Source organism: Ranitomeya imitator, chromosome 4, assembly GCF_032444005.1.
Source record: "Ranitomeya imitator isolate aRanImi1 chromosome 4, aRanImi1.pri, whole genome shotgun sequence".
Taxonomy (NCBI): Eukaryota; Metazoa; Chordata; class Amphibia; order Anura; family Dendrobatidae; genus Ranitomeya; species Ranitomeya imitator.
In genome coordinates this window covers 255,587,945-255,601,772 of record NC_091285.1, presented here as the reverse complement: position 1 = coordinate 255,601,772, position 13,828 = coordinate 255,587,945, and the positions used below count along the sequence as shown (strand labels likewise).

General features: G+C 44.8%; 1 protein-coding gene across 15 annotated transcripts in view; it reads left to right on the top strand.

The window, feature by feature from the left end:
- The window catches only part of LOC138675902 (synaptotagmin-1), a 1,081,934-nt gene that overhangs the window by 755,180 nt on the left and 312,926 nt on the right, over positions 1 to 13,828 (top strand). For all 15 annotated transcript variants that reach the window (XM_069764529.1, XM_069764520.1, XM_069764525.1 and 12 more), the window contains one exon: positions 9,943 to 10,127. In XM_069764529.1, the coding sequence (XP_069620630.1) occupies positions 9,943 to 10,127 (185 nt within the window). The remainder of the gene's footprint in view (positions 1 to 9,942; positions 10,128 to 13,828) is intronic.

The following is a 13,828-nucleotide window of genomic DNA, read 5'->3' as shown; positions in this document are numbered from 1 at the left end:
GCAGCACTTCACATGCAAATGTCTCTTTATCCTGTTTTCTGAATTACAATTTGATCTTAATTTTCTTTTGTCATTAACGGCAAGCTTTACGTTTCCAGTAACCATGGTGACCGGAGCCATGAATTGCAGTAATTGTTCTTATAACTATTTGTTACCGCTTTAGTAAACCCGAGACGCGTGTTGGTTTGTCACTCATGTCATAGCGTCAGCTTCACAAGTTCAGCCACAGATAACTATGTGCAGTTTTTACATCTGCAATATAACACACCAATGACCTTGACTAACAATATAATTACATTATTACCATGGCTGCAGCAATCTAAGGGAATAGTCCTGGAAATGATGCTAAAAGCTTGAAGTCATAGGTTGATTTAAGACTTTTGGACACCGTAGTGTTACATCTCTGTTTGAAGCCATACTAAAGTATTCATAGATGTTTCTTCAGCCCTATTGTACCAGCATCTTCCTCCAATTTCCTCCAGATTTGCATGAATCTACCAAAATCAAAATACAATATATTTCATCAGATGTTATACTAAGCATTCAGAGGAGACTATCTCCTAAACACATTCGGGAGACACCATTTGGTGGAGTACAGAGTAGTTGTATGTCCACCACTCAAAAGCTATAACTTTTTTTTGTCAACATGTCTATTTGTTTTGTGAAACAAGTTGTAGCTTTCAGTGACACTATTCATTTTACTGCACTATGCACTAAATAACATGAAAAAAATTCCACATGAAGTGAAATGGTGAAAGATGTGCAAATTTGGGGGGTTTGTTTTTACGAAATTTAATTCATGGTAAAAATTCCATAGAAATCTGATTCTCCAGGTCGGTACAATTACAATGATACCAAACTTGTATAAGTTTTGTTATTTAGGTAGTGAAAAAAAATCTGAATTTTGTAAAAAAAAAAAAAAAGAAAAGGTTTCTCTCCCCATTTTCTATGACCCATATTGTTTTATTTTTCCAATAATGGAGCTGTATAATTACTTTTTTACCGCAAAGAGCTGATGTTTTCATTGACATCAATTTTTTATTTTTTTCCCTTGTTACAGGGTTTACCCTAATATAACCTAGTACTTCAATATATATAATGAAAATCACAGTCTCCTTTTACGCTCAGCCCGTAGTTGAGCTTTAAAAGAGTACCAAGATGGTGGTGACGGGGCCTTCAGCAGGTAACCGGCTATCATAGTAAGCCATCACAGGCTATCATAGTAAGCCATCAGTTCTCTTCAATCTTTGTGGACTGATGGACGTTAAATGATTAATAGCCAAAGCTCTTAAAAACTCACGTTTTGTCATACTTTATTTGTATGTCCGTCTATCTTGAAGTGTATTAAAGTTCCAAAAACAATTGAAACATCATTTGATTGTTTTCTGCACACCTTTCTGCACTAGTTATATACAGTACTACACTGACATCTTTATTACTATGCACAGGCACGAACCGGTGAATCCTTTCATCCGCTTCTACTGTTCCTGCTGCTATCTGCCGATGCCTGACTAGCGGTAGCCTTTCCACTGCTGGTCAGAACTGCTGGCTCACACACTGTCCTTTGTATGACAGTACAGGAATCGCAGTGCTGTGACCGGTGGTAGCATCAGTAAGATTACTGCCAATCAGAGCCGGTGTTTCCTGCGCTGTCACACAAACAACTGGGAAACACCAGATTTTTGGCCCCTCATCCATTTCATAAAGTTTGGGTACTGCTCTGCTACCTAAACTGAACAGTTTTTTTTTAAAGTTTGGCCGAACCCGATGGACCCGAACATCCACGGGTCCTCCCATCCTTAATCAGGAGAAGCTGCACAACAAATTGTATTGTCCATTTTCTCATCTGACCTTTTCTCCTCAGTCTAAATCAATGTTTTGGTGGGAAAAAGTAAAATTTAATTTTTTTCTTTCACATTTCACATTCTGGGGAAGCCCCTAGAGGGTTAATAAACTTTCTGAATGTAGTTTTGAGCATTTTGAAGGGTAAAATTTTAACAAATGGTGTTAGTTTTGGGTAATTTCTGTCACATAGTGTTAGGGCTAGCGGAACGCACCGAGTAAATATAGATGTTTTATTGTTATAGATTCGTTCGCAGCCCGGGGTCCACCGTGCGGGAGAACCTGCTGCTAGCCAACGGCGGCACTATATGGCGGTATGAACTAGCTCTGTTATTTCACAGAGTAGCCATGAAAGCAAAGCACTGCGCCCTATTAGACTTCACAGAGGCACAGGCTAACTACCCAACTGAGAGCAGTCAGTGGTCATGCATGCACACAAAACTCCTCGCCGGAGGTGCCAGCATTCTAGGGGCTTATTTCAGCCAGGTCCCTGAATACACACAAACACAATCTCCTCACCGGAGGTGCCAGCATTCTAGGGGCTTATTTCAGCCGGGTCCCTGAACACAATTTTACATGACCACACTGGCGCAAAACACATAACTTAGAAAGATACTAGCGCATGGCCGTGCGGTCATTTGAGCTTTAAATAGTTGCAGCAAGTACATGACCTTCCTAGAAGGACCAATGCGAGGCTGCCACAGAGCCTGAGCACCTACAGGACCTTCCTGAAGGACCAATGGATTTAGCTGCAGTATCTGAACATGTGACCCTCGATCTCCACTGAGAGATCTTACTCTGGGCATGCTCAGAACGAGAAAAGCAAGACTTAGTCCTAGAAGCGTCTGCTCGCCACTGCCCAGCACTGGCTTCAATGGCAGAAGCAGGAAAAGCAGCACTAACTCTTTGTACAGAGTCAGACTGAGCAAGACGCTGGGACTGACAACTCTGCTGAGCAGGCTCCATTGCGGCAGGAGAAGAATGGGAGACCGCAGAGGAGATGGCCCGAGATTCCCCCTGTGCAGAGGTGGGAATTCGACCCCTAACATTACCCCCCCCTCCTTGGGCCTCGCTGCGCTCGAAGGCAGTAATGAGCTGCAGAGCCTGAATGTGCTCAGCAGGCTCCCAGGACCTATCCTCAGGACCGTAACCCTTCCAGTCCACCAAATAAAATTTTTTGCCACGTACCACCTTGCACCCCAAAATAGCGTTCCCCTCGTAATCATCTGTAGACGAACCCGATGTCCCGGCAGATGACCCGGGACATGTATACGGGCTTAAGGAGGGACACATGAAAGGTGTCAGTGATACCAAGGCGTGGAGGAAGGGCTAGACGGTAGACCACAGGATTAACCTGTTCGAGGACCTTGAAGGGACCCAAGTAGCGAGGTGCAAACTTAGTGGACTCAACACGCAGCCTGATGTTATGGGCAGAGAGCCACACTAAGTCGCCAGGAGCAAAGGTCGGGGCAGGGCGCCGATGTGCATCGGCGGGGGACCTCATTCTCTCCTTGGAGGCCCAGATGGCATCCTGAGTGCAGTCCCAAATGTCCCGTGCCTCCACTGCCCAGTCTGCCACCCTGGAGTTAGCAGAGGACACGGGCATAGGCACAGGAACCCGCGGATGCTGGCCGCAATTAAGGAGGAAAGGAGTCTGACCGGTGGAGTCGGCTACAGCGTTGCTAAGGGCAAACTCTGCCCACGGTAACAAGGATGCCCAGTCATCCTGCCTGGCAGAAACAAAATGTCCTAAATATGTGACCAGAGTCTGATTGGCCCTCTCAACCAACCCATTCGTCTTGGGATGATAAGCCGAGGAGAGATTCAACTCAATACTGAGCAGACGACAAAGCTCTCTCCAGAACCGAGACGCAAACTGGGGACCCCAGTCACTGACAATTTTGTCCGCCATACCATATAGGCGAAAGATATGCTTGATGAACAACGCTGCCAGAGCCCGTGCAGAAGGAAGCCGTGGAAGAGGCACCAAATGAACCATTTTGGAAAAATGGTCGGTGATCACCCAGATAATGGTGCAGCTACGAGACTTGGGTAAGCCTACCACAAAGTCCATCCTGACCATCTCCCAGGGCCTGTCCACCACCGACAGAGGATAAAGCAACCCAGCTGGCCGTTGCCAAGGAGACTTGCTCTTGGTGCAAGAGACACACGCCCGAACATAGTCTGCGACATCACGAGCCATATGCGGCCACCAGTATGTCCTCGCCAGTAACTCAGATGTCTTTTTGGAATCAAAATGTCCACCCACCCTGGACAAGTGAGCCCAAGAGAGAACCTCCGGTCGCAAACTGGATGGTACAAAAGTCTTGCCTGGAGGCACAGACTCTAGCGAAACCGGGGCCACAGTTCTCAGGCTCTCGGTGGGGACAATAAGCCGAGGCTCCTCTTCCTCCTCCACAGATGATACAATGGAGCAAGAGAGCGTCGGCCTGAATGTTCTTCTCCCCAGAAAGAAAATGAAGGGTAAAATGAAAGCAGGAGAAAAACAAGGACCATCTGGCCTGGCGAGAATTTAACCGCTGGGCTGTCTGCAGGTAAACCAAATTCTTGTGATCTGTGAAGACTTGGAAGGGAAAACGAGCTCCCTCCAAGAGATGTCTCCACTCCGAGAAAGCCAACTTCATGGCTAGCAACTTCCTGTCCCCGATGGAATAATTCCTTTCTGCTGGTGAGAAGGTCTTAGAGAAGAAGCAAGGATTCTTCCGACCTTGCGCATCCTTTTGGAAAAGGACTGCTCCAGCACCAACAGATGAGGCACCCACCTCCATTATAAATGGCTTATCTACATCGGGGTGATGTAGGATGGGAGCACTAGCGAAGTGTGACTTAATGGAGATAAAGGCCTTGGAGACCTCCTCAGACCACAATTTGGGATTTGCTCCCTTCTTGGTGAGGGCAACCAAGAGAGCTACCAAAGTTGAGAAGTGTGGAATGAACTGGCGATAATAATTAATGAACCCCATAAAGCGCTGCACCGCTTTAAGAGAATGGGGTTTCTGCCAGTCCATCACAGCCTGTAGTTTGGCAGGATCCATAGCCAATCCCTGGGCGGAGATGATATAGCCCAGGAAAGGTAAGGACTCCTGCTCGAACACACACTTCTCCAACTTGGCATAGAGGGAGTTTGCCCGTAGGAGGTCGAAGACTTTGCAAACATCTCTCCGGTGGGAGTCAATATCTGGAGAGTAGATGAGAATATCATCCAGATAGACTACAACCGAGGTGGAGAGCATATCCCGGAAGATGTCATTCACAAAGTCTTAGAAAATGGCTGGGGCATTACAGAGCCCAAAGGGCATCACCAGATATTCATAGTGCCCATCCCTGGTGTTAAAAGCTGTCTTCCATTTGCCCCCCTCACGGATGTGAATCAGGTTGTAAGCACCCCGCAGATCTAATTTAGTAAATACCCTTGCTCCCCGAAGCCTATCAAAAAGCTCAGATATCAGAGGCAAAGGATACTTATTCTTAATGATGATGGCGTTAAGACCCCTATAATCTATGCATGAATGTAGTTCCCCATTCTTCTTCTGCATGAAAAAGAACCCTGACCCAGCAGGTGACACTGACTTCCTGATGAACCCTCTAGCCAGATTCTCTTGAATGTACTGAGACATTGCCTCCACCTTCGGGAGAGATAATGGATAGACTCAACCCCGAGGAGGCTCAGCACCAGGCAAGAGATCAATAGGACAGTCATAGGGGCGATGGGGCGGAAGGGTCTCCGCCGCCTTTTTGGAGAACACGTCCGCATAGGACCAATATTGCTTGGGGAGAGAGGATAGATCTGCGGGTACCTCTGTAGTAGCAACCTGAACGTAATCCCTCTGACACCTACCCCCACAAGATTCACCCCATCCCAAAATTCTGCCTGAGGACCACTCGATATGAGGAAAGTGGTACCGTAGCCAATGTATCCCCAACAGGATCTCATCATTTCCCTCAGGAATGACGAGCAGAGATATAATCTCCTGATGGGATGGCGACATGGACAGAGTGAAAGGGATGGTCTGGTGTGTTATCTGCGAGGGCAGTGTCGACCTATTCACCACTCGTACCGTTACTGGTTGAGCTAGCATTACCAGGGGTATTCCGTGACGTTGGGCGAAGGCAGAAGACATAAAATTGCCCTCCGCCCCAGAATCCACGCAGAGCTATACCGAGTGGGAGGATGAGCCTATAGTAATTGTCCCCTTAAAGGACAATTTGGAGGCAAATGTCGCCGTGTCTAGTGTACCTCTTCCTACTTCCTACTACAGATAAATATGACACATAAACATGGTAATCAGAAAAATCTTAAAGCATCATAAATATACTTAATATAATAGATATATATATATATATACCATGTAATCTACAAAGTGATTTGTAGAGCCTATCACCAATTACTGCATAGACAACGATACAAAAGATGATCAAAAGGCCAGAATTAACTCATAAAACCACAATTTTTATTGAAAAACATCATTAAAAGCATATAGCCAAGGTGTACAAAAAGAGAGACAAAACACTCCATAAATCACAATCACTACATATAAACCTATAATTAGCCAGGACGTATGTCCCAAAGTATATGCTTCCTATATGGTACACTCTATAACATATGTCCCAGGCATAGGCACATCCGCCACACACAATATATATCACACTCAGCCAAGAGGCCACAAAATGTAGGCAGCCATATCCATAATTACCTTAGTAGAGGAGTGGGGAGTGTGACTCTAATACCCGTAGCCACGCGTGCGCCCCGACGCATGTTTCGGACTCCTTTTTCAAGGGGCATGAAGCATATACTTTGGGACATACGTCGTGGCTAATTATAGGTTTATATGTAGTGCCCTGTTATGGGAATGATTATATAGATTACTGACTCGTATTAATAGCCGTTTCCCAAGGCATAGTAGATAGATCTGTGTATAACTTTATTACCCGTGGCTGTGCGTGTTTATGGGTGATTGTGATTTATGGAGTGTTTTGTCTCTCTTTTTGTACACCTTGGCTATATGTTTTTAATGATTTTCAATAAAAAATGTGGTTTTATGAGTTAATTCTGGCCTTTTGATCATCTTTTGTATCGTTGTCTATTTCCTACTACCACTAGGCGCTGACGTTTCCTCAACCGCTGGGGACATCTGGTGGCAAGATGCCCTGACTGCTGGCAAACATGACAGACCTTGAGTGCACAAGCGGTCCGGGACTTAGATCCCGCTCGTGACACTTCCATGGCCTCATGTGACTCAGGGACCAGGACCGGGGATTCCAGAGGTTTGGCGAAGTTGGGAGCCAGCCGAAACCTCTGCCTACACTGGGCTCGCTCTAACCTCTGGTCGTTAAAATGGAGGTCAATACGAGTGAAGACAGCTATTAACTCCTCCAGTGTGGCAGGAATCTCCCTAGTGGCCAGAACGTCCTCCACGTGGTTAGCCAGCCCCCTCCAAAATATGGGGGTAAGGGCTTTATCCGACCACTCCAGCTCAGATGCTAGGGTACGGAAGTGGATGGCAAAATGGCTGACCAAGGACAAACCCTGAGTCAATGCCAGCAGTTGGAGCGCCGTGTCATGGGTGACTCAAGGTCCTAAAAAGACCTGTTTCAGAGTGCTCAGGAACAATGGAGCACTCTGCACCACATGATCGCCACGCTCCTACAGCCCATTCCAGCGCCCTGTCCGACAAGAGAGACACAATAAATCCCACCTTTGCCCGCTCTGTGGGAAAACATGCAGCCAGGAGCTCAAGGTAAATAGAGCACTGACTCATGAATCCCCTACAAGATTTACTATCTCCAGAAAATTTTTCTGGCAGCGGGAGGCGAGATAATGTCGGAACAGGGGTGGCAGTGGAAAAGGTTGCTGCAGCCACGCTATCAGCCTGTACAGCAACTGCGGTAACATCCACAGCAGAGGTTGTGCTCTCGAGAGCCGCCAACCTACCCTCCAGCTGCTTGATATACCACAAGGATTGCTGAATGTCTGCATTTACTAGCCAGACCCTGGCGCTAGTATTCTGTTAGGGTTAGCGGAACGCACTGAGTAAATATAAATGTTTTATTGTTATAGATGCGTTCGCAGCCCGGGGTCCACCGTGCAGGAGAACCTGCTGCCAGCAAACGGTGGCACTATATGGCGGTATGAACTAGCTCTGTTATTTCACAGAGTAGCTGTGAAAGCAAAGCCCTGTGCCCTGTTAGATTTCACAGAGGCACAGGCTAACTACCCAACTGAGAGCAGTCAGTGGTCATTCATGCACACAAAACTCCTCGCTGGAGGTGCCAGCATTCTAGGGGCTTATTTCAGCCGGGTCCCTGAACACAATCTTACATGACCACACTGGCGCAAAGCACATAACTTAGAAAGATACTAGCGTATGGCCGTGCGGCCATGCAAGCTTTAAATAGTTGCAGCAAGTACATGACCTTCCGAGAAGGACCAATGAGAGGCTGCCACAGAGCCTGAGCACCTACAGGACCTTCCTGAAGGACCAATGGATTTAGCTGTAGTATCTGAACATGTGACCCTCGATCTCCACTGAGAGATCTTACTCTGGGCATGCTCAGAACGAGAAAAGCAGGACTTAGTCCTAGAAGCGTCTGCTCGCCGCTGCCCAGCACTGGCTTCAATGGCAGAAGCAGGAAAAGCAGCACTAACTCTTTGTACAAAGTCAGACTGAGCAAGACGCTGGGACTGACGTCTCCGCTGAGCAGGCTCCACTGCGGCAGGAGAAGAACGGGAGACTGCAGCGGAGATGGCCCGAGATTCCCCCTGTGCAGAGGTGGGAACTCGACCCCTAAGACATAGGTCCTTAAAGGGAACCTGTCACCCCAAAAATCGTGGGTGAGGTAAGCCCACCGTTATCAGAGGCTTATCTACAGCATTCTGTAATGCTGTAGATAAGCCCCCGATGTTACCTGAAAGAGGAGAAAAAGACGTTATATTATACTCACCTACGGGCGGTCCCGCTGCTGGTCAGGTCAGATGGGCGTCTCTGGTCCGCTGCAGCGCCTCCCATCTTCATTACAAGACGTCCTCTTCTGATCTTCAGCCACGGCTCCGGCGCAGGCGTACTTTGCTCTGCCCTCTTGAGGGCAGAGGATAGTACTGCAGTGCGCAGGCGCCGGAAAGGTCAGAGGCCCGGCGCCTGCGCACTGCAGTACTTTGTCTGCCCTCAAGAGGGCAGAGCAAAGTACGCCTGCGCCGAAGCCGTGGCTGAAGATCAGAAGAGGACGTCTTGTAATGAAGATGGGAGGCGCCGCAGCGGACTGGAGACACCCATCTGACCTGACCAGCAGCAGGACCGCCCCTTGGTGAGTATAATATAACGTATTTTTCTCCTCTTTCAGGTAACATCAGGGGCTTATCTACAGCATTACAGAATGCTGCAGATAAGCCCCTGATGCCGGTGGGCTTACCTCACCCGCGATTTTCAGGGTAACAGGTTCCCTTTAAAATCACTTCAAAAGGGATGTAGTCCTTAAAAAAATTGGTTTTGTCAATTTTGTTGAAAAGTGAGAAATTGCTGATAAAATTTTAACCCTTCTAACTTCCTAACAAAAGATTATGTTTCAAAAATGATGTTCGTGTGAAGTAGACATGTGGTAAATATTATTTATTAACTATTTTGTGTGATAAAATTATCTAGTTTAGGGCATAAAAACGTACATTTTTTGACAAATTTTCAATAATTTCCTGAATAAACACAAATTTTATCAACCTAAACGTACTCCTAATATGAAGTACGAAAAGATATGAAAAAATAGTCTCAGAATTAATGGGATATGTTGAAGTGTTCCAAAGTTATTACCGCTTAAAGCTACACTAGACAAATTGAAAATAATTGGCCTGGTCAGGAAGGTGAAAACAGGCTGAAGGATGAAGGGGTTAAGAAACAGTATATTTATTGCCGGTAAGTTTGATTGTCCACCAATGGTTGTTTTCCTAGGTGAAGCAATAGGTTTGCAAATTTTAGTGAAAACTGTTGAGTGAAAACTCCAACTTCGGTATAGTAGCCGAATAAATGACATTTGTCTATAAACCAGAATTAAAGGCTTTTCTCATGATTACGTTCTTCTCTTATTTTTCAGTGCCACCTTGGGCCTTAATCGCAATAGCCATAGTTGCTGTCTTGTTGATACTCACTTGTTGTTTCTGCGTATGCAAGAAATGCTTGTTCAAAAAGAAGAATAAGAAGAAGGGGAAAGAAAAGGGTGGCAAGAATGCTATGAATATGAAAGATGTAAAAGATTTAGGCAAGAACATGAAAGACCAGGTAACCAAGTCCTTGTTCATGCTGTTGTTGCAAATGTCAAACATTGCATTCAGGTTTTATATGTATATATTTACTGCAGTTTTATATTAAACACTTTTAATAAAAATATCTAAAAAGCTAATAACAGGTCACAGCTAAAGCTAGGTTGACACTTTCCACACTTTCCTCAAAGCTGCTATTAATTTTCAGAATGAAAGTGCTGAATAGAATGCTTAAATTTTTTAGGAGCTGATTGCAGACTTCTATTACTGGATTACCGGATTGAATTTGCTTAGAATATTGGACCAGATTTCCAGTAACAGAATTCTGTGAGTAATGCCAGAGGCATTCAAATACTCTATAAAGACCTTATGATGTAGAAATTGATAGGGATCCAAGAACACAGACTTCTCACATGCATTTATGACATATCAAAAGGTAATATTAACTGCATTTTTATTAAAAGATGCGTATAAACTGTCATAAATAACCAAATAATAAAGTACTTTTGAATTTTCTTTGTAATTAAAGCATAAAAGCATGTGATGTGTATTACATTTTTAACAATGAACTAAAAAGCATAACTTTAAATATAGAATCTTCCTTCCATTACATATATGGACATTATTATATTTGAACTTCAAATCCAAATCGGCGACCATTGTCATATTTTTAGACATGCAGTGGAATGATAATGAAATATGGCGCCCATGTTAGACAATAAATGTATTGTAAGTTTAAATGAGGCAAAGCAAATTACATATTGATTTCCAATGGATGTGATTTTGTAAACACTGCTTCACAAGGAGTAATTTATTAAGTGTAGTAAAATATATTTTATTGAGCGCATCTGTCATATTTTTAAAGTTGGGCGAACATATAACATTAAATATAAAGAGTATGTAGCACAAATTAAATTGTGTATTGTTAAAAGCTGTAGAACATGTGAAATATCACAATTTGTAGATCTAAAATGTAGGTGCATTTAGTTGTATTGAATTCTGTTGATCAATATCAAGACTGCTCGTTATGAAAATCATTGCAGTGGAATAGACGTTGGCTACACTGAAGTGTAATAAACCAGACATGCAACATATGAGATGGCAAGCAGTAAAATGTACATATATACATATAAAGCTGCTATTGTAATATATATCTACAGTATGTACTATATATATATATATATATATACTAGATGGTAGCCCGATTCTAACACATCGGGTATTCTAGAATATGTATGCGTAGTGTACAGCACAGCCCACGTAGTATATTGCACAGCCCATGCAGTACATTGCACAGCCCACGCAGTACTTTGCGCAGCCCACGCAGTACATTGCGCAGCCCACGCAGTACATTGCGCAGCCCACGTAGTACATTGCGCAGCCCATGTAGTACATTGCGCAGCCCACATAGTACATTGTGCAGACCACGTAGTACATTGCCCAGCCCACGTAGTACATTGCCCAGCCCACGTAGTATATTGCACAGCCCACATAGTATATTGCACAGCCCACATAGTATATTGTGCAGCCCACGTAGTATATTGCGCAGCCCACGTAGTATATTGCGCAGCCCACCTAGTATATTGTGCAGCCCACGTAGTATATTACGCAGCCCACGTAGTATATTGCGCAGCCCACTAAGTACATTGCGCAGCCCACGCAGCACATTGTGCAGCCCACGTAGTACATTCCACAGCCCACGTAGTACATTGCGCAGCCCACATAGTACATTGCGCAGCCCACATAGTACATTGCCCAGCCCACGTAGTACATTGCACAGCCCATGTAGTATATTGCCCAGCCCACGTAGTATATTTCTCAGCCCACCTAGTATATTGCGCAGCCCACGTTGTATATTGTGCAGCCCACGTAGTATATTGCGCAGCCCACGTAGTATATTGCGCAGCCCACATTGTATAATGCGCAGCCCACGTAGTATATTGCCCATCCACGTAGTATATTGCACAGCCCACGTAGTATATTGTGCAGCCCATGTAGTATATTGCCCAGCCCACGTAGTACATTGTGCAGCCCACTTTGCATATTGCACAGCCCGCGTAGTATATTGCGCTGCCCACGCAGTCTATAGCAATGTGGGCACCATGTCCCTGAGAAAAAAAGAATTAAAATAAAAAATACTTATATACTCACCCTCTGTTGGCCCCCGGATCAAAGCAGTTATTGACGCTTCTCGCGCGCTCCAGTCTGAAGAATGCATTGCGGTCTCGCGAGACCGCACGTCATCATCTCGCGAGACCGCAATGCATGGAGCGGTCACTGGGGCGTCGCGAGGAGCGGGAAAGGCCGGTTCCTGATCCGGGGGACCACCGGAGGGTGAGTATGTAACTATTTTTTATTTTTTTTAATTATTTTTAACATTAGATCTTTTTACTATTCATGCTGCATAGGCAGCATGAATAGTAAAAAGTTGGTCACACAGGGTTAATAGCAGAGTTAACCGAGTGCGTTACATCGTGGTCAATGCTGCCATTAACCCTGTGTGAGTGCTGACCGGAGGGGAATATGCGGGTGCCAGGCACTGACTGCGGGGAGGAAGGAGCCATTTTCTTCCGGACTGTGCCCGTCACTGATTGGTCATGGCTGTTTTGCCGCGACCAATCAGCGACTTGGATTTCCATGACAGACAGAAGCCGAGACCAATGAATATCCGTGACAGACAGACAGAAAGACAGACAGACAGAAGTGACCCTTAGACAATTATATAGTAGCATTTACATGACTATGAAAATTGTGCATTCACACTGAAGGCATCAAAACTATAAATTAACACATGTGGAATTATATACTTAACAAAAAAGTGTGACACAACTGAAATTATTAAGTTAAGTAAATAAGGCAGCACACTGCAGCGCTAAAACATACAAACTTGAAAAACGAAATTTGAACTGCATTACTGCACTAGAAATATGAAAAATGAGAGCTTTTAGCGCATAAAAATGGCCAATTTTATGTGTACCTGGTAGCCCCGATACGGCATCTCTCTTATACCAGGTCCTAAACTTGCCTTACCTCGCTGAGAATAAATGTCTCCATCTGAATGGGTACATGTGAAAACCTCTTACTAGACTAAAATTCTCTCTCTCTGTGGAGGGGTATTGGACCTGCTGTAATTAAAACACCTGAAGCTAGGAGGCGGAGTGCACGTTCAGAAGGCTAAAGAATGCATTTCAAAAACCTGACCGGCACATCCAAACATAGCCTCAGTGTGAACAGGTGCTGAACCTAGAGTCACCAACTCGTATATAGTTAAGTAAATAAGGCAGCACACTGCAGCGCTGAAACATACAAACTTGAAAAACGAAATTTGAACTGCATTACTGCACTAGAAATATGAAAAATGAGAGCTTTTAGCGCATAAAAATGGCCAATTTTATGTGTACCTGGTAGCCCCGTTACGGCATCTCTCTTATACCAGGTCCTACGCTTGCCTTACCTCGCTGAGAATAAACGTCTCCATCTGAATGGGTACATGTGAAAACCTCTTACTAGACTAAAATTCTCTCTCTCTTTCAAAAACCTGACCTGCACATCCAAACATAGACTCAGTGTGAACAGGTGCTGAACCTAGAGTCACCAAATCATTAATTAAAACACCTGAAGCTAGGAGGCGGAGTGCACGATCAGAAGGCAAAAGAGTACATTTCAAAAACCTGACCGGCACATCCAAACATAGACTCAGTGTGAACAGTGTGTCCAGTA